General features: G+C 53.4%; 9 protein-coding genes across 9 annotated transcripts; 4 read left to right on the top strand and 5 right to left on the bottom strand.

Moving 5' to 3' along the window:
* Nucleotides 1–713: 713 nt before the first annotated feature.
* Nucleotides 714–1,786, bottom strand: CKM354_000963500 (mitochondrial 37S ribosomal protein MRPS9; the record flags this gene model as incomplete). The annotated part of the gene is made up of 2 exons (XM_044805061.1): nt 714–805; nt 856–1,786. 2 exons carry the CDS (start codon nt 1,784–1,786, stop codon nt 714–716), a joined length of 1,023 nt encoding a protein of 340 aa, XP_044660996.1.
* Nucleotides 1,787–2,037: 251 nt separating this feature from the next.
* On the top strand, nt 2,038–3,642 carry CKM354_000963400 (uncharacterized protein; the record flags this gene model as incomplete). The annotated part of the gene is made up of 4 exons (XM_044805060.1): nt 2,038–2,067; nt 2,156–2,345; nt 2,557–3,154; nt 3,207–3,642. The coding sequence occupies 4 exons, from the start codon at nt 2,038–2,040 to the stop codon at nt 3,640–3,642; spliced, it is 1,254 nt and encodes a 417-aa protein (XP_044660995.1).
* A 565-nt stretch (nt 3,643–4,207) lies between these two features.
* CKM354_000963300 (uncharacterized protein) lies at nt 4,208–4,996 on the top strand (the record flags this gene model as incomplete). The annotated part of the gene is made up of 3 exons (XM_044805059.1): nt 4,208–4,303; nt 4,354–4,531; nt 4,578–4,996. The coding sequence occupies 3 exons, from the start codon at nt 4,208–4,210 to the stop codon at nt 4,994–4,996; spliced, it is 693 nt and encodes a 230-aa protein (XP_044660994.1).
* A 347-nt stretch (nt 4,997–5,343) lies between these two features.
* CKM354_000963200 (uncharacterized protein) lies at nt 5,344–6,373 on the bottom strand (the record flags this gene model as incomplete). The annotated part of the gene is made up of 3 exons (XM_044805058.1): nt 5,344–5,653; nt 5,711–6,234; nt 6,296–6,373. The coding sequence occupies 3 exons, from the start codon at nt 6,371–6,373 to the stop codon at nt 5,344–5,346; spliced, it is 912 nt and encodes a 303-aa protein (XP_044660993.1).
* A 1,434-nt stretch (nt 6,374–7,807) lies between these two features.
* Nucleotides 7,808–8,370, bottom strand: CKM354_000963100 (uncharacterized protein; the record flags this gene model as incomplete). The annotated part of the gene is made up of 3 exons (XM_044805057.1): nt 7,808–7,855; nt 7,931–8,223; nt 8,280–8,370. The coding sequence occupies 3 exons, from the start codon at nt 8,368–8,370 to the stop codon at nt 7,808–7,810; spliced, it is 432 nt and encodes a 143-aa protein (XP_044660992.1).
* A 2,055-nt stretch (nt 8,371–10,425) lies between these two features.
* CKM354_000963000 (uncharacterized protein) lies at nt 10,426–11,073 on the top strand (the record flags this gene model as incomplete). The annotated part of the gene is made up of 2 exons (XM_044805056.1): nt 10,426–10,628; nt 10,683–11,073. The coding sequence occupies 2 exons, from the start codon at nt 10,426–10,428 to the stop codon at nt 11,071–11,073; spliced, it is 594 nt and encodes a 197-aa protein (XP_044660991.1).
* Nucleotides 11,074–11,573: 500 nt separating this feature from the next.
* Nucleotides 11,574–12,425, top strand: CKM354_000962900 (uncharacterized protein; the record flags this gene model as incomplete). The annotated part of the gene is made up of 1 exon (XM_044805055.1): nt 11,574–12,425. The coding sequence occupies one exon, from the start codon at nt 11,574–11,576 to the stop codon at nt 12,423–12,425; it is 852 nt and encodes a 283-aa protein (XP_044660990.1).
* A 726-nt stretch (nt 12,426–13,151) lies between these two features.
* Nucleotides 13,152–14,033, bottom strand: CKM354_000962800 (uncharacterized protein; the record flags this gene model as incomplete). The annotated part of the gene is made up of 1 exon (XM_044805054.1): nt 13,152–14,033. One exon carries the CDS (start codon nt 14,031–14,033, stop codon nt 13,152–13,154), a length of 882 nt encoding a protein of 293 aa, XP_044660989.1.
* Nucleotides 14,034–14,791: 758 nt separating this feature from the next.
* On the bottom strand, nt 14,792–16,468 carry CKM354_000962700 (uncharacterized protein; the record flags this gene model as incomplete). Its single annotated transcript, XM_044805053.1, has 2 exons — nt 14,792–15,668; nt 15,717–16,468. 2 exons carry the CDS (start codon nt 16,466–16,468, stop codon nt 14,792–14,794), a joined length of 1,629 nt encoding a protein of 542 aa, XP_044660988.1.
* Nucleotides 16,469–16,690: the final 222 nt, after the last annotated feature.

Raw genomic sequence — 16,690 nt, 5'->3', positions numbered from 1 at the left:
GCCTCCGACCCTTTCGGTTCCGCAGCTCTACTCGTCCACCAATCGACAATACATACCTTGACTGAAGCACTGATCTGGAGGCGAGCCGTCGGCATCATTGACGATAAGATCATCGCCGAGCTCGAGGATCGCTTGGAAAAGTTCTCGTCATCCGATCGTCAAATTGCGCTTTTTGCGGCTGAGCAGCGATTTCGTGCTATGTCGTGTTTGGTCGGTATGGAAGGGTCCAAAGAACGCATGACGGAGGCAGTGCGACTTGTGAGAAAATTAGCCGACATGTTGGAAACTGTGGGAGGCGGGAAGTATGTGGAATTGGCGGGGGAGATGCATGATTTGGCAAGGAGGATGGGGGCATGATTGCGGCGGGTCGCTGGAGTCCTCGGAGTGGATCTCTTGGAAAGCCGTGGCATTGGGCTTGCAAGGTGTTGTAAAGAGCTCTTCACTCGGCGCTTCTTGTTCATTGCATGGCAGGACTGGGACGACGTTTGCAGAGGAGGTCGTTGCGTAATTATCACACCTGATCGCAGCAATGACCAAATATCACGACTGCTGCTTGTACAGGGTACGCGCGTTCCGTGGGACGCCCGCGACTGCCTGAGCTTGTCAACGATGAGCAACTCGTCGTTCGGTGTTAGAGGCAGAGTTGGACGGGGATATGCTAATCCACCGACGACAGGTCGGACTGTACAATATAATACAAGGATATGGACATGTTAACGCTTGACCCAGGCCGGCATCTTGCGAGCCTTAAGCTTGCCAGGCTTCTTCCTCTCGACTCGTCGAGGATCGCGCGTGATGACGCGTGCTGAAATAAAGTTAGTGCCACGAAGTGCCAGCGGGACGCAACTTGCTCACCTCTCCTCAACGCAGGCTTCAAATCAGGCTCATGTGCCAGCAGAGCCTTTGCCAGACCTAGTGCTATCGCATCGGCCTGTCCTGTCGTACCTCCGCCTTGTGCCAGAGCCCATACATTGTACTTGTCCAAGCGCTGAGTGGCCTTCAATGCCCAGACCGCTGTTTCGCGATCGTGCAAACGGCCGAAATAATCTGTTAACGCTCTTCCATTGATGAGTACTTTGCCTTCTCCTTCCACCACAAATACTGATGCCGTGCTGCTCTTTCTACGCCCCACGGCCTTGGACTTGCCATCCTTGTCGACCAAGATGGGCTTTGGCCTATTGTGATGTGGCTGCACGAGTCTCTTGAACTTCTCCAGGGCTTGGGTCACCTCTGTGGGAATGAGCGAGGGATGAATGTAGTTCAGACGCTTCAGCAATTCCAGCAGCATCTTGTAGCTCTTCGCGCGCACAGGCTCGGCCACTTCGGCCTTGTACTGGTCGATGGTCTTCCATGCTACTCTCGGAGCCTCACCAGTGGGCAGGACTGGCAGAAGCTGGTACTTCCGCAGAAGCGCGGACAGAGCGAGCAGGTCATCGGTGTATCGCGGTGTGGCGGTGAAATAGGATGGCGATGCAGGCACGATGCGTATCCGTCTGAGGATGGGGTGGTTTCGGGGGTCGTCTTGATTTCCCCCTCGTCGTGGTCTGTTCATTCCGCCCCGCCCTCGCCCTCGATCCATGGGCGATTCGATGATCTCGGCTCTCGTCGTTGTCGGTGTCTGCCTGTCGAGCACGAATTGGCCATTCTCCTCTGGAATCTCTGGTGCAGCGCGAATGTCTTCATTGATCGAGGCCATCCCTCGTCTCGTGGTGCGCAGCCATGATGGCGTCGATCGATATGCTGCGGCCACTCTACGCAGGCAATGGCGGCCGAGGGTGGACTCCATGGCGATTGCAATGGCAATGGGCTGGTCTTCGTCGCGCGAGGTCCGCTACAAACGCTCGGGAGCAGAGCGCAGCAGCTGGCGAGCCTTGGCGTGCAGGGGCCATTTGGAACTTTTTGCGATGAACCCCTCCGCCAGTCACACAACTTCTGCTCCTCCTCCACCACCACTACCACCCATACTACATTCTGCTTCCAACAGCCAACGAAGGCGCACTGCAATCGACGCCGTCTTCTACAAATCATACACGCACAATGGCGTTCGGCAAGATCTACAGCTACGAGGTAAGCTATTGTCCGCCCACCATAGGCACAAACAACACCTTGGCTGTAGCCACTCTGGTGTGAACACGCTGACGACGTCGTGCTCCAGCGCAACCCGCGCACCACCGCCATCCTCGCCGTCGCCAAGGCCAACGGTCTTGACCTCGAGTTCGTCGAGACCAAGCCAGGCGCCGATATCACCAATGACTACCGCAAGCTCAACAAGCTGGGCAAGGTCCCTACCTTCGAGGGCGCCGACGGCTACGTCTTGACCGAGGCCATGGCCATCGCCATCTACCGTGAGTTCCTCGTCCATTTCTGCGCCCGACCACTCACACGCGCCGCACACGATCCCACATCCTGCAATGATGAACAACCACATATTCAATTACAGTTATCCCTGTCTGAAGATTACTGTTGAGAACGTATTCACACTCTGAAACGCACGCTACAAAATTACTCTGGTACACGAAAGAACGCGCTCGAATTTTCACTGACAACTGTCGCCAGTCACTTCGCAAAACGAGAAGACCACCCTCCTTGGCAAGACCAAGCAGGACTACGCCTCCATCCTCCGATGGATGTCCTTCGCCAACACCGAGCTCCTCCCATCCGTCGGTGCCTGGTTCCGCCCTCTGGTCGGCCGCGACCCATACAACAAGAAGAGCGTGGATGATGCACAGAAGGCCACTCAGGCCAACGTCAAGGTCCTCGAGGAGCACCTCACTGTCAACACATACCTGGTCAGCGAGCGCCTGACTCTCGCCGATCTCTTCGTTGCCGGTATCGCTTCCCGTGGCTTCGAGCACTTCTTTGACAAGGAGTGGCGCGCCCAGCACCCAGCCTTCACCCGCTGGTTCGAGACTGTCGTTCACCAGGACATCTTCACTGCTGTCTGGGGCGAGTACAAGTTCATTGACAAGGCCATCCCAAACACCCCACCAAAGGTCGAGAAGGCACCAAAGGCTGAGAAGCCAAAGGCTGCCGAGAAGCCAAAGGCCGCTGCTAAGCCAGCGGCTGATGAGGATGAGGAAGAGGCTGCTCCAGCACCAAAGCCAAAGCACCCTCTTGAAGCTCTTGGCCGCCCAACTTTCGTCCTTGATGACTGGTAAGTACTGAAAATTGGCACACTCGGATTCGATATACTAATCAACATGCAGGAAGCGCCAGTACTCCAACGAGGAGACCCGCGAGGTCGCCCTTCCTTGGTTCTGGAAGAACGTCAACTTCGAGGAGTACAGCCTGTGGCAGGTGGACTACAAGTACAACGACGAGCTCACCATGACCTTCATGACCTCCAACTTGATTGGTGGCTTCTTTGCCCGTCTCGAGGCCAGCCGCAAGTACATCTTCGGCGCCGCATCCGTCTACGGCAAGACCAACGACAGCATCATCAAGGGTGCTTTCCTTGTCCGTGGACAAGAGGCTCTTCCAGCTTTCGAGGTCGCTCCAGACTACGAGAGCTACTCCTTCACCAAGCTCGACCCAAAGAAGGCCGAGGACCAGGAGTTTGTCAACGACCAGTGGGCATGGGACAAGCCAATCACTGTGGACGGCAAGGAGTACGAATGGGCCGACGGCAAGGTCTTCAAGTAGAGTGGCCATGCAGCACCCTTGTGATGGACCATTTGTTCAGAACGTGTTGACCGCCTAGCTTTGGCATGGCCATGGATTACATGATTGTATGGGTAGATAGAGTCATGACCGGCATGAGAAAAAAGCGAAACCTCCCACTCGTAGACGGAGAGAAATGATACCACAATTTCACCACCCAGCTCGTTGCTACACGATCTTGCATCTTAGGTCATTCCCGGAGCAGCCAGCTCACTCGGCTTCTGGAGAAAGAGGCCCATGAAACTTTTGCTTACAATCTCCTAGACGGAGTTGGTGCGATTGTAGTCAAGCTGACGAGCACGGGAACTTCTGTTTCTCTTCACAGAACAGGTTGGGTTTTTCTCTGGCGATTGCTCCAGAGGGCAGCCCACAACGGTTTGCAGGGTTCACCCGCTCCTTCCTTCTGAACGTCCTGGGTCACTGCTCTTTCCCGCAGACTGACGCGCGACTGGCTGCCTGTTTCGCGCCGATCAAACTACATCCGCTCATCCCCCTCGCACTGAAGTGACTAACAATCAACACATCGTCGCCGCCGTCAGCACACATCATGGGAAACAAGCGCAAGGCAGAGGCTCCGCCAGAAGGATCACGCCGCAGTGAACGCCTGCAAACTGTCAAGAGGCAGAAGATTGCCGATGAAGAGGTGAGCGTGCGTTGCGTCTAGTTGAGCAGAGAGACGTTAACTCGTCACAGACTACTTCACAAGCCACACCGGCTAAGCCAAAGTGCTTTCGTCGTCCACGGCAGCGCAAATCCTGCCACCTGCTCAACTTGCCCGGAGAGATCAGAAACACAATCTACCGCTATGCTCTGATCAAGACCAAACCCATGAAAGTGACGAGCAAAGGTCCTGGCGAACCAAGTCTATTACGTTCGTGGTCCTGGACTCGTTTGTGGACATTTCTGATCTCGCACAGGTGTATGCAACCGCATTCGACGCGAAGCCCGTAGTATCTACTACGCCGAGAACGAGTTCGAACTGCATCTCGAGGACTTCGATGGTGAAGCACTTGTCCCGTTCAAGAACCAATACTCCTACTTCTCCAACTGGCTGACCGGCCAGTGTCTTGGCGTCAATGTTACCAACCTAATGAAAGGCAAGCCAAACTGGGAGAACCTCGTCGCGTGGATCAAGGCCGACCGCAACCGTAGAGCTTTTTGGCCAGACATATTCCGTGAATACTGTCCAACTCACCAAGTCGCTGCCAGCGCCTTCAGAATCGTGGATTCTATGTATATGCGGCCGTGGTTCGAAGTGGAGCGGGCGCTGGAAGCAATGCGGGAGGTACTGGATGGAATGCCATCTCTGTGGGCAGAATTTCCAGATTGGTTCTGAGAGTGGACATGAGCGGAGAGCGAGCTTTCAAGATGAATGGAGAGACGAGATGACTTGGTGTCTGCTTTAGCGTTTCAGACTTGCGAGGAAGGTCGCATTCGCTCGCACTGTGACGGACTACTGACATGCATCGAGCGTACACGAGAGCGAGATCGGCGTGCGACGTCTCTGCTCCTAGTCTGGGTCGTTTAACAATGTATTTTGATTTCAATGCCCTTCGACACATGGTGCCAAGTTCTTCTGGTCTAGTCAAGCTTTGCGCTCACATTCCCAGCATTTCTGCCGTGTGAGGAATTATGGAGTGCTTCGAAGCTGTCCCGTTTGTCTTTTTTCAGTCCTCAACATTCCTATGCCGCCCTGCTCTTTGGTCGTCCGCTTCCGACTCTTCTCGCTTGTGGGCGTTGAAGGTGCTCAGCGGGAATCCAGCTCTCATCGTAGCCCTTTGACGATCCAGAAGTGACAGCTGGCCCATCAGCACCGACAACAGGGACCTGTTCGCTGGGGTCTACTGGCTTGGAGCCAGCAGTCGAGCGCTTAGCACGCTCGCCGCCCTTACCACCTCGCTTCTTCTGTGGGAAAAATGTGGTGATCCAGGTGTTGTAGATGAAGTAGACGGTTCCACCAAAAGCGGCGAGGAGGAAAAGGTAAAGGAAGATGCTACGAATATAGTCAGCACATGCTAGAAGCTTTTTTGCAGTGGTCAGGATTTCTCACATTTGAGGATCCAAGAGGGATGTTGGAGCTTCTACCACAGACACAATCTCGCGGAACACGGTCGAAGTAAAGACTGCTGGGCCTCGCGTAATGATTGCGTTGACTTCGAGCAGGATATCCTGAGGCTGCATGATCGTCGCATAAGCGTAGGTGAAGGTCTCAGAGGTATGCGGTGCGATGCTCTTCCCGAATTTGGCAGCAGTCAAGTTGCGAATGCTCTGAGGCGGGTCGGGAGCGCCAACTTGGCCAAGTGGGCTGTATAGACCCGCAACAGCGGCCAAGACATTGATCTCGGTGTCTTCATTGTTGGTGATCGTGATCAGGGTGCGTGTTGGACGTCCATTGACGAGCTTCACGCCAAAAATCTCGGCCTCTGGAAAGGACACATTGAAGCTGGCCTTTAGCGGCTTTTGCTGCTGTTCTGCTGCCCACGTCTCTTTGCCCGATTCCATGAATTTTTGCATGTCCTCGATCGACAGGTCTGCGATGTTGGGTTGTTCCGCATCGGCGGCGACATCTTCGACCTGTTCGCATAGCATCAGAACCGTGACTCGCTGGAGAGGTACATTTCGGCAGCTTGCATACCTTGACATTGTCTTGAGCCAGAACATTGACAGCACTTAACGCTGCGACGGCGAGCGTCGCAAGCTTGAAGGACACCATTTCAGCGAAGAGGGTGTGGTGGGTGAGGAAAGTCAATGGCAGAAGCTTGCGGAACAGAGTCGAGATGGACACCTTGACCATCGCTTGCTCGTGCCGAAAGAGGGTCTTCTTGGCACGACTAGTTAGGTGCACGGATCATGATGGTGCAATGGACAGTAACTAGAGATGTGGCCGTTCAAGTGTACCTCTACAACATTCAGTCTTGCTGGGTTCTATACAAAAGCATACTCCTGTTAATTCAATAGCCAGTTCCTGCAAATATTCCCTCCATGTACTGTCCAATTTCATCAACAAACTCGTACTGCTTGCTCGCCTCCAGGGATGACTTGGCCCAGTCTACCTTTTGCGCCGAAAAGCACTCAAACACGGGCTCAGGAATCTCGTCGAATAAACCAAGCGCAATGACACTCAGAGATGGCTCCGTCCGCGTCGGTCCGCCCACTGGACTTCCACATTCGCCGCAGAACGATCTCCCAACAGTTCTACCGCTTCGAGATTTTGTGTCGAGAAAAGTCTTGAGTTTCCCCTCAGGATCATGGAGCTGGACCTGAGAAGTGGGTAACATGAGGCATGCGAGTCCGGTTGCTGAGCCCGAGAATTTGCGGCAGTTTATGCAATGGCATATGTGACCTTGAGGTTCGGCATGGAGGTCGTAAGGCAGTGTAAGTGTAAGGGTGATGGAGCCGCACAGGCAGGTTCCAGTGTAGGCTCGTGCTGATGGTAGTGTGCTGTCTGCCATTGAAGAGTTGGCTGGAGTCCTGATACGCTGACGAGAATCTGCGTTGTGGCGCTGCGGCCTTTTAAGAATGTCCTGCGTTTTCGTTTCTAACATCACAGAGTGGGGCCGATCGCAGCTGAGAAGGAAGACCGCGCCGGTTCGGATGTTGCTATAAGCCCTTTTTCAGCGCCTGCAAGCTACGACTCAGCTGAGAAGCACCGGGCCTGACAAGCAGATATCGATCCACCAACCGGGGAACGGCCCTTCGTCTTATCTTGTGGTTGTAAGTCCGGCATTTCTGCAGCGTCTGGTAACACGGAATCGCACGCCGATGACGCATTGAAGAATCAGTGAGTTCGCATAATCTTCGAGCCTCGTGGCTGAGCTCAATAGCCAACGATACCCACTACTGCCGCTATGATGTCCCATTTCCTGTTGTGAGCGGAAACGAAAGCGATGACGGCCCGGTCGCGAGTTACGATGCTGCCTGATTGTCGCCTGTTGATGAACATTGGTGACTCCACTTTAGTGCCTATTACACTGTGAGCTCCATCGGTCCAATCTGCAACTGAAGGATCTGGTGCAGAGGCGCATGAGTTCTGCGTGTCAATCGGCGCAGCGAATGAGCAGAGAATATAATACAAGCGCTACACAAGCCCTGCGTGGCACATAAAGTCGCTACCATGCTCCGAAACTGTACAGTCCGTCTTGATCTCTTACAATGCTGGCTTTGCGCCGGTCTGGCCACCCGGCTGTGTGAGAAGCTGTGCACATATGTTAGCATCCGTATGGAATATGCAATGCCCTCGGTATCCAGTTGTAATTGATTGTTCGCTCACCTCGTTCGCGCTCTGCTGCATTCTCATTTCTCGCTCCATCTCCTGCACTTGCTGTTCCTCGCTGAAAGCCAATGCCCACGGCACCCCAAGCAGCAGTGCGCTCGTGCTGATCACCCACAAACTCTTCCCACTGAATCTGACGGCACTGCTGGCCCACGAGTATGATGTTTCGGCGATGTTGTTGATGCGTTTGCGGTATGTCGGGGGAACAATGTCTTTGAGGGCGTACACGCGGTCGAGGAGCGACTCGTCGTAGGCATCATCATCGTCAACGTCTGAGACTTCGGATTCCGCTGATGGGTTGTTGTCAATACCGATGATCAATTGCTATGTCAGAGACCTTGCGTACCATCATCCGTGTCCCATTCGTCCTCATCGTCCTTGGGGCCTTGCTGCGAGGCGAAGAGCTCCTCGTCAGGTACTTCTTCAAGCTTGACCATATTGACTGCGCTGTGCGGAGAAGTTTGAAGTGTTTCGGATGAATGCGCGTCGGTGTAGGATGATGAAGCAGAGGCACGTGTCGATAGTGTTCTTTGCTTGAAGCTGCCAGGGAAAGTTTTGGGAGACAGCCACGACTTGCCCCGAGCGTTCTTGCGTCAAGACAACCAAGTTCTATTCGAACATTATGAAACGCAAGGCCAATATAGGCTGCAATCCATACAAATACTATGTGTATCCGCCGAGGCACTATTTAGCACCCAAACATGTCCCATCACCGCCGCAACACATCTCACTTCGAATGGAGTACGGAATTCGTGAATCTTGCAGACATTCAGAAGCAGATTCGTATGCGCCACACCGGCTCCACTTTTGACGCTCTTTAGCGTTGGCTGACTTGCGACCTCACTGCAGTGGTCAACGCCGAAGTTCTCTTTCCTACACACTCTGACCTGCGCGTCATTACCGGCAAACTGTCACAGACTGCCCGATATGCTGCAGTAGTCTCACGAGACGATTCCACACCAGGTCCAAACGCAACTGGCGCTGCCTTTCGCATTGTTGCTCAAGGACCAGCTGAGACAGACAGAAGACTGGCTGTGATGAAATTGCTTGACGATATCGAACGAAGAATTGCGACGGAGATCATGGATGCTCGATAAATTAATGCAGACGCTCGGAAAACCTCGGCAACAGCGTAATTGTGTATTATGATCGTCCGCAGGTAGTCCAAGCTGCTAGCGCAGCATGCTATAGACCAACTAAAATCATTCGCTTGATGTCTTCCTCCTTGATAAATCTCGCAAGCGGGGATATCAATGCAATGGCCCAGAGACTGGGGGTTCGAGTTCCGGCCATCGGCCGTTGAATGCCCACGCAAGACCTGCAAACATGCCACAACTCGTTCATGCAAAGCTCTGTCAGTCCTATCGAGAGGCGCCGCTATGGTTGTAGCTCGCGGGAGGTCAACGCGTTTAACACTGAGGGCGTGCGGCCATGAAGTCCACAGCAGAGTGTCGCGCTTTGCACCAAATATTCTGGGTCGGGTCGTGTACCTTATGTACGCGAAGAGTGGCTCAGTGATAATGCAACCCAGCGTGTTCCATTTTCGCGGGTCCGCTCCTTCTAGCATGCCTGCATGAGTTTGACTCCCACAGTCGTTGCACACAGAACGCAGCGAGTTCAAATGGCTTTCTGCTAGGCTTCGTATGTCTGGTGCTCGGAACGGCATGGAATTCTGCTTGAGTAGTGCATTCTTACACTCGACACATCATCCTCTGCACCGTGGAGAAATCTTTTGACTAAGGGCTTGCAGATACCCCTCAAGTGACACACAGTACACGCTGCCACTCATGAGTGGAACTCCCAATCTGAATCAGGGCCTACCATTGTACCTCGGTCCATTCCAACAACGCATAATTGCATTCTAAATTGATTTCGAGAGCAGCGGTATTCGCATTCCAATCGGTAGCTCTCCGCGACACGACACCATCGAATAGCAGTAATCGACTGTAATCTGGTTTGACCCGCTTCTCGAACATGTGCCAGAGTTTCCCGTGCTTTATTCCCCTAATGGCAAGTATGAAGTAAACCTTCATGCCTTTGACAGGACTGGTTTCAAAGAATTTGTGTGGCATCGGCTCGATTTGAGGGTGTAGATGCACAGCCGACTCTTGCAAGCCGTCGATGACTTGATTTCGTTCTTGCAACACCCTTCTCGCAGACGGGGCGAGGACCTCGTTCCTGCGTATTCGCGCGTTGAATCAGGCGAACTAAGGTAGCCAACCTCGGGTTGTGCAGATTGTGAGGCAGCGCTGCAGCTATCACAGCATGTGAAGGCTAGAGATAACCCTCTTCGACTTCACTTTTCACGCCACCCGTTTGCACCAGGCAGCCGTGCACTGATTGGAGCCTGACGCAGGCGTGGCTTTCCAATGTTTGCAAGCCAAGCCCGATTCCAGCAGTTTCTGGTCGTTCGCACACCATGAATTCAGTCTCACTGACTTCGAACGTCTTGAACCGCGGCAACAACACCAACGAACCTACCGTACTCGGAGATGGCGCTCTACCAGGCCAACCTGGGCGCCTCTGCTCAAGATGAGATCGCCGCCATTCTGGCCCGCGAGGGCTTCGAGAATGTCATTGTCACTTTGCACGTTACGCCAGCGCAAGTCCCAGCGCAAGTCCCAGCGCAGGCACAAACACAACTGGAAACAACACTTGATCCAGTCTCTCATGCATCGATCAGCAGCAATGCCACGTAAAGTTGCACACCTTCGAATCAGAACAAGATGGGGCTGACAGACCATGTTAGACAAGCCGAGCCAACATACAGTATCGCAATCAAGGTCGGGTCAAGGGTGGAGGAATACAAGAGATACACCGAGCGCTGGATGAGCTTCTTCCAGCAGATGGCGTGCCAGGAGATGAGTGCAAACGAGCGAGCCGATTTTGAAAGCGTCCGAGGCATGGTGCAGGCAATCAAGAAGATGGTGGAATCGAACGGCAACCTCTACATCCCGCGCGAGGTCCGAGAAGACATTCGGCAAGACCTTCTCAGCCGCCGCACAGTCTCGGCGGAGTACTTGAGTCATTCAAAAGGCGCCCACCCAGACTCCCCACTGGCCCATGGCAACCGGGGTCACGCCTACTTCCAGCGAGCTATACGCGAAATTGGCTGTCTGGTCGACGACCTGCCGGCATAGATTTTGAATTCTGAATTTAGATCCGGCCGAGCTGAGTCGAATATCCAGGATTCAAGATCTATGGCCCGCCGGCGGGTGTCTAAGTGAAAGTCGCGTGGCAGCGCTGGTGAGGGATTGACTTGGATCTTCGGGCGATCATGCGGCTCGTCGACGCAGCTTGTACGATGCATCAAATTGAATCGATGCACGGAATAGGAAGGAATAGGACACGAGGGGTAACAACAAGCGCAGTCGTAGAATCTTCGTCGAAGCACAAAGCTACTGTGTTGAGACATGTCGTTCCACGCGGAGCCGAGAGCGACGTCAACAACCTTCCCTTGCCTTCCGCGTCTGCCACAACGACCACGTTGATTTGCCTGCAACTACTTAACAGTTGTTCTTTGCTTTCCGACACACGCGCATGCAAACAAACTCTCACGCCATGATAGTCACACCATAATTCCACCGACGTTGCTCTCCGTGCCGCCCTTGCTTCCACATCTCACCACTACTACGCAGCCATGTCGACCACCGGGCAATTCTCCTCCAAGAACCCGACCATTAAGCGCATTCTCAAAGAAGCATCGGAGCTCGCTAACTCACCATCTTCCGACTTCCATGCTGCACCTCTCGAGACCGATCTGTTCGAATGGCACTTTACGCTTCGCGGCACTTCGGAGTCTCCGTACGAAGGCGGCATCTACCATGGCCGCATAGTACTCCCACCAGCTTACCCGCTCAAGCCGCCTTCATTCCGCTTCCTCACGCCCTCTGGTAGGTTCGAAGTGAATCGCGAAATCTGTCTGAGCATCTCGGGGCATCATGAGGAAACATGGCAGCCCGCGTGGGGCATACGAACAGCGCTTGTGGCGATTCGGAGCTTCATGGATACTGACGCGAAGGGGCAAGTCGGTGGTATGGATGCCTCAGAAGATGCTCGAAAACGGTGGGCAGCGCAGAGCGGAAAGAGTAAGTGTGCAACATGCGGAAAGACCAACGAGGAGATTATGGCAGAACAAGATGAGGCAGTGAAGGAAGCAGGCGGAGAGTCGAAGAACGATGTCGTGCCGGACGAGCTACGCCTGGCATACAGAGAGGATCTCAGCAAGCCCCAGAATGGAACTGCTATCAACGCAAACGGAGGCGTTGCACAACCCGCCGCCAGCGCCCCACAGGTGGTTGCCGCTCCTGCAGTCCAGCCCGTGCAGCCGCCAGCTCCTGCAACAGTAACAGCAGCAGTCCACAATCCACCAGCGCCTCAGCCTCAACTAGTTCAACGACCACAGGACGAAATGCCCGCCTGGATCGACAAGGCCATATATGGCATTCTCACAGTCCTTGCGTTCATTCTATGGCAGAAGATGGTCGGCTGAACTCAGTGATCGATCCTGAGTATGTCCCTAAGACACAACTTGATCAGACATTTGAGTGTTCAAGGCCTTGGAGCCGGAAATGTCGCGTGGCTTGAACTGATATTCGGACCACACCGGGCCGTTCAAAACATTGCGACGTCTCTGGCTTTTCGCCAGAGTACATTAATTATACCAAGAGCAATGTCTCTGATCACAAAGCCGTGCAGACGCGGCGCTAGAGCTGCTGCTAGCACAGTGTCGCAGAGCATGACCACCGGCCATGGATGGGGCAGGGTATCCGGTCGTGCTTCGGCCCAGAACCAATTCTACATTGGAACGGGGTGGTGCTATAGGTGAAGAGCGCTTCGGCTTCTGGCAACAGCATCCCTGGTCGGGATTTGTAATGTTGCAGCGTTCTATGCCGGTCCTATCGAGGAACCTCTACATTCGGGGAGACAGCGTACACTCATCGCGAACGACTTACCTTGGGTAATTGAGGCTTCAGCATCAATTTGAATATGGAAGGGAAGTGACCTGTCGAATAGGTGATAGCAATTGAGGCACTAAACATGACTGAGATACCAACGAGGCAGATAGTCTTTTAACAGCCGAAAGCGATTCTACAAGTGTAGATACAACGAAGCCGCCAATTGCAAATTCGCAAATGAAACCTGTGAGCCTGACCTTTGCTCGGAAGCAAGCACCAAGCCTCATGGGCACTGCCGTCCCACACGCCATACTTTTTGCTTAGACTCCATCCCCTGCGGTCTGGGTACCAGACGCAACATTCGACACCACCCGTTTGCTCGCACGACCCCTCAGCAGCCTCTCACGGATCCAAATGCCAACCCACACGGCACAATAAATGACTACCATGCCTCCTGCGTATGCCAGAATATGACCCATGATACTTCTCCACCCCCACTTTGGGTCCATCCACTCATAGACATAGAATCCCTGGTCCACTTTCGTGAGGTAGGCGAGTCCCAAGTATAAGGAGAGTCCCAGCAATACCGCCGACAAGTGCGGGACGAAAGGAGGTGGCTTTACAGCGCTGCAGATAATCTCGAGTATTGCGAATATACCGTTGAGGCCGTGGACTGAGATATTGATCCATCGCGTGAAAGCCTTCGTGCTTGACCAGGGAGGAGCGTACATGCTACTCCAGTAGACGATACTGACCAGAAACGGGTAGGTGATAATTGTGGTATGCCACAGCGAATGGGCAAATTGAAGCAGCCGCGGAAAGTCATCGTGAAGATGGCTTTTGCTGGAAGGAGCTCTTCTGGCATAGGTGAAAGTGTGCCAGGAGGAGATCATGAAGTAGAACGCTTGTGACCAGAACACAATGAATGTGAAGAAGCTGAAGGACTTGGCGATGAATCCTCGGTCGAGGATTTGTGTGTATGGAGGAATGTTGACATCCCGAAGTGAGTTATGTGCTTGCTCGTATGCCAGCCAGGAGTAGGCAACGATGATGGTCGTCCAGCAGTAAAGAGCAATGATAGCTCGTACGTATGCGAAAGTTCTTGGTGAAAGGAACTGTGAGCGGACGTAGCTTGCTCCCGAGTCGAAGTCCTTCCTCGATTTTGGGTATTCGAACGAAGCGAGTGACATTGTGTTGTACATTTTATGCCTGTGTTGCTCGTTTTGCGGTGAGTAACGACGTTGGGAGAGACTCGGATTATAACGCCGAAGCAAGCCAATGATGCTCGAGTGTGGTCACTATACCATAGAGCTAGTGCCATTTGGATCACCAGACAGTATACCATGTTGTCACTTCCACGACAACATTCACTAATTGCTTTCATGTGGGTTCCTTTGCTTGCCCGACACGCATTTCCTCCTCACGATTGTCGCAATGGAGGACACATATAGAAGGTTGCGCTAGGAATATAAGAGTGCTGTAATATGGTATTGAAGTCGAGAGGCTCTGCATGGGAGACCACGTTACAGCGCATGGCGGAATAGTTGTAGTTTCGTGTCTGTCCGGCTGAGTCACAGCGATCTTACTATCTCTGTTACACATGGTCTATTGAGACAAATATTTGTTGACCTTTACGCCCAACGAGGTTACTGACTGATCTGATGTCGGACATTAAGGGCTTTGTATCCTGTACCGAACCACTGACAGTGTTCGCAGCTGTTCTCCAACCGAAGAATTTGGCCATCAAGGGCGTGGAAGCAATAGTTCTGCTCCAGAAGACATCGATCGTGCTTTCCGTGAGCCTGAAGACCATTTGCGGCTTACATGGTTCGTTGCAAGTGTTCTGATGCTTGAACTGCCTCAGTCTCTGACGCTTCCACTATGTGAAAGGGGCGTACGGATGCGATGCTAGAACTGATTTGCCCTGTTGCGGGCAGTACCTGCTGTTGACATACATCTCCTAGACAACAGGACTATCGTAATGCTGCAAGCTTGCCTTCCATAGCTCCCGTGAGCCAAGTTCGCAGACACTATCCGACCAAACAAAGCTTTTGACCTCTGAAATGGCTTGTTCATACGTCAAGGGCCGGTGGGAGAGATAATTCTCGAGCGCCTGCTCGAAGAACAACCGATTCTCCGTCTCGTAGGCAGCCATACCTGAGATCAATATCGTCCAGAGCAACAAGCTTTGCATGCTGCTGTGCCAATAACTCATATCCGTCTTTTCTAGCAGCTTGCGGATCTGAGCTGTGAGACGAGCGTTCCAGCCATTATGCGGTGGCATCGGAAGCATTACACCATTGGAATAGACTAAGCAGGTTGTGCAACAGATCCTGTATAGGAGCCGGTTGGTGCGGTCTTGCTCGTAAGCTGGTAGGTCATTCCACGACGGTAAAGATAGCAATCGATGGATGATCGCGTTACGGACATCCAGAAATCGCTGCTCTTTGGCACTGGTCGAGTGGCGTTGCAGACACTGCGACATGACCATGTCCAGACAAGCGAGATCTGAGAAGAGTGAGATGGCTTTCGCAGGGAGCACATTGGCAAGGCGAGGAAATCCAGCACCTGGAGTGCTCGCAAATGATTTTTCCGAGGGCGGACTGGAAACGATTGACTCGTAGTAGTCCGGCAAGAGGTCAGACACGTGAAGATCCCAGTAACAGTCAAAATCAGGACGGATGTCGTGCACAGCCGAGCTTCGCCGGAATATGTCTACTAAAGCGGCCATTGGTGCCAGTCCAGGCATCTGCAAGGCTTTCAGACCTCCAAGTTGATTGATCAGGAAAAAAGCAGTTCGCTCGTGTGCTTCAATGGCATCTGTGCGCCCCCAGCACCTAACCTCGTTAGACGTGAAGGGATTCGATGCCTTCGTTGGCACTTACCTGAACCAATTTGCAGAGGGCAAATGCGGGCGAAATGGGAGATCTCGTTCCTCCAGATGTCGAGGCTCGACTTCGTGGTTGGACAGAATCATCATCCCAAATATCAGCTTTTCCTTTTCCTGCTGACGCATTGCCGCGATTCGCTCAATGCCTTGTCGGATGAGATTGATGGCTTTGGATTTATGTACGAGCGTGCGATTATTGTTGATGTGGGTCAGATCGTTCTCGAGATAAGCCAGGTAGGTGTCCCCTGCAGTACAGTGGGCGTGGAAGACGATGGGCGAGGTACAGAAGTCCTCGAACCAGCGTCGACTGATTGCATCTCCAGCGACCACGGGCCAGACTACAGAGGCCATGAAAGAGCCTGTACCGGCGGAAAAGGCATCGCTAGTCACATCAAAGGTCGATAGACCGCCAGCACCAAAGGTAGGGGAAAGAGTTCTCGTCAACGGTAGCGCCACAGCATTCGAGACGTGCTGGTCTTTGCCGGGCTGATACTGGGAGAACTTGATAATGCTACTGGCGCTGTCATGTTGGCGGCGCTGCTGCGAAGACACAGCACCTGCGCCGATCCCACTGCGCGTCAATGCGCGTTGCGTCTTGCTTTTGGTGGCCAGTTGCGATTTGCGATAGCCAACACTCGCGGCGTGAGATCTCGCGGCCCTGCTGCGTCCGCCTTCGTTGCCAGCATCTCGCGGCTGAACAGTTACGAAGGCGAATTCAGCTTGTCTCTTGCTGCCGGAGGCGTTCATAGCGCCATGCCTCTTCGTCAAGGGCGGGAGACAGTCAGAGGTGTAACACAAGCAGTCGTCAGCGTTCGGCCACGCCTCTCCCGTGCAAATGCACGGGCAGTGATTCCAGTATGAGAGAGCATCGTGGCAGAGGGCGCTGCAGCTCGCATCAGGAGATGGATGCGAGAGTGGCGTTTTCCTGTTTTCTTGGGTGAGGTCGAGGCTCTGGCAGCTGGCGGAAGG

This window comes from Cercospora kikuchii (genome assembly GCF_019650295.1).
Source record: "Cercospora kikuchii DNA, contig_00006, whole genome shotgun sequence".
Classification (NCBI taxonomy): Eukaryota; Fungi; Ascomycota; class Dothideomycetes; order Mycosphaerellales; family Mycosphaerellaceae; genus Cercospora; species Cercospora kikuchii.
Note: the sequence above shows the minus strand (reverse complement) of the source record. Positions and strands in the feature narration are given on the sequence as shown.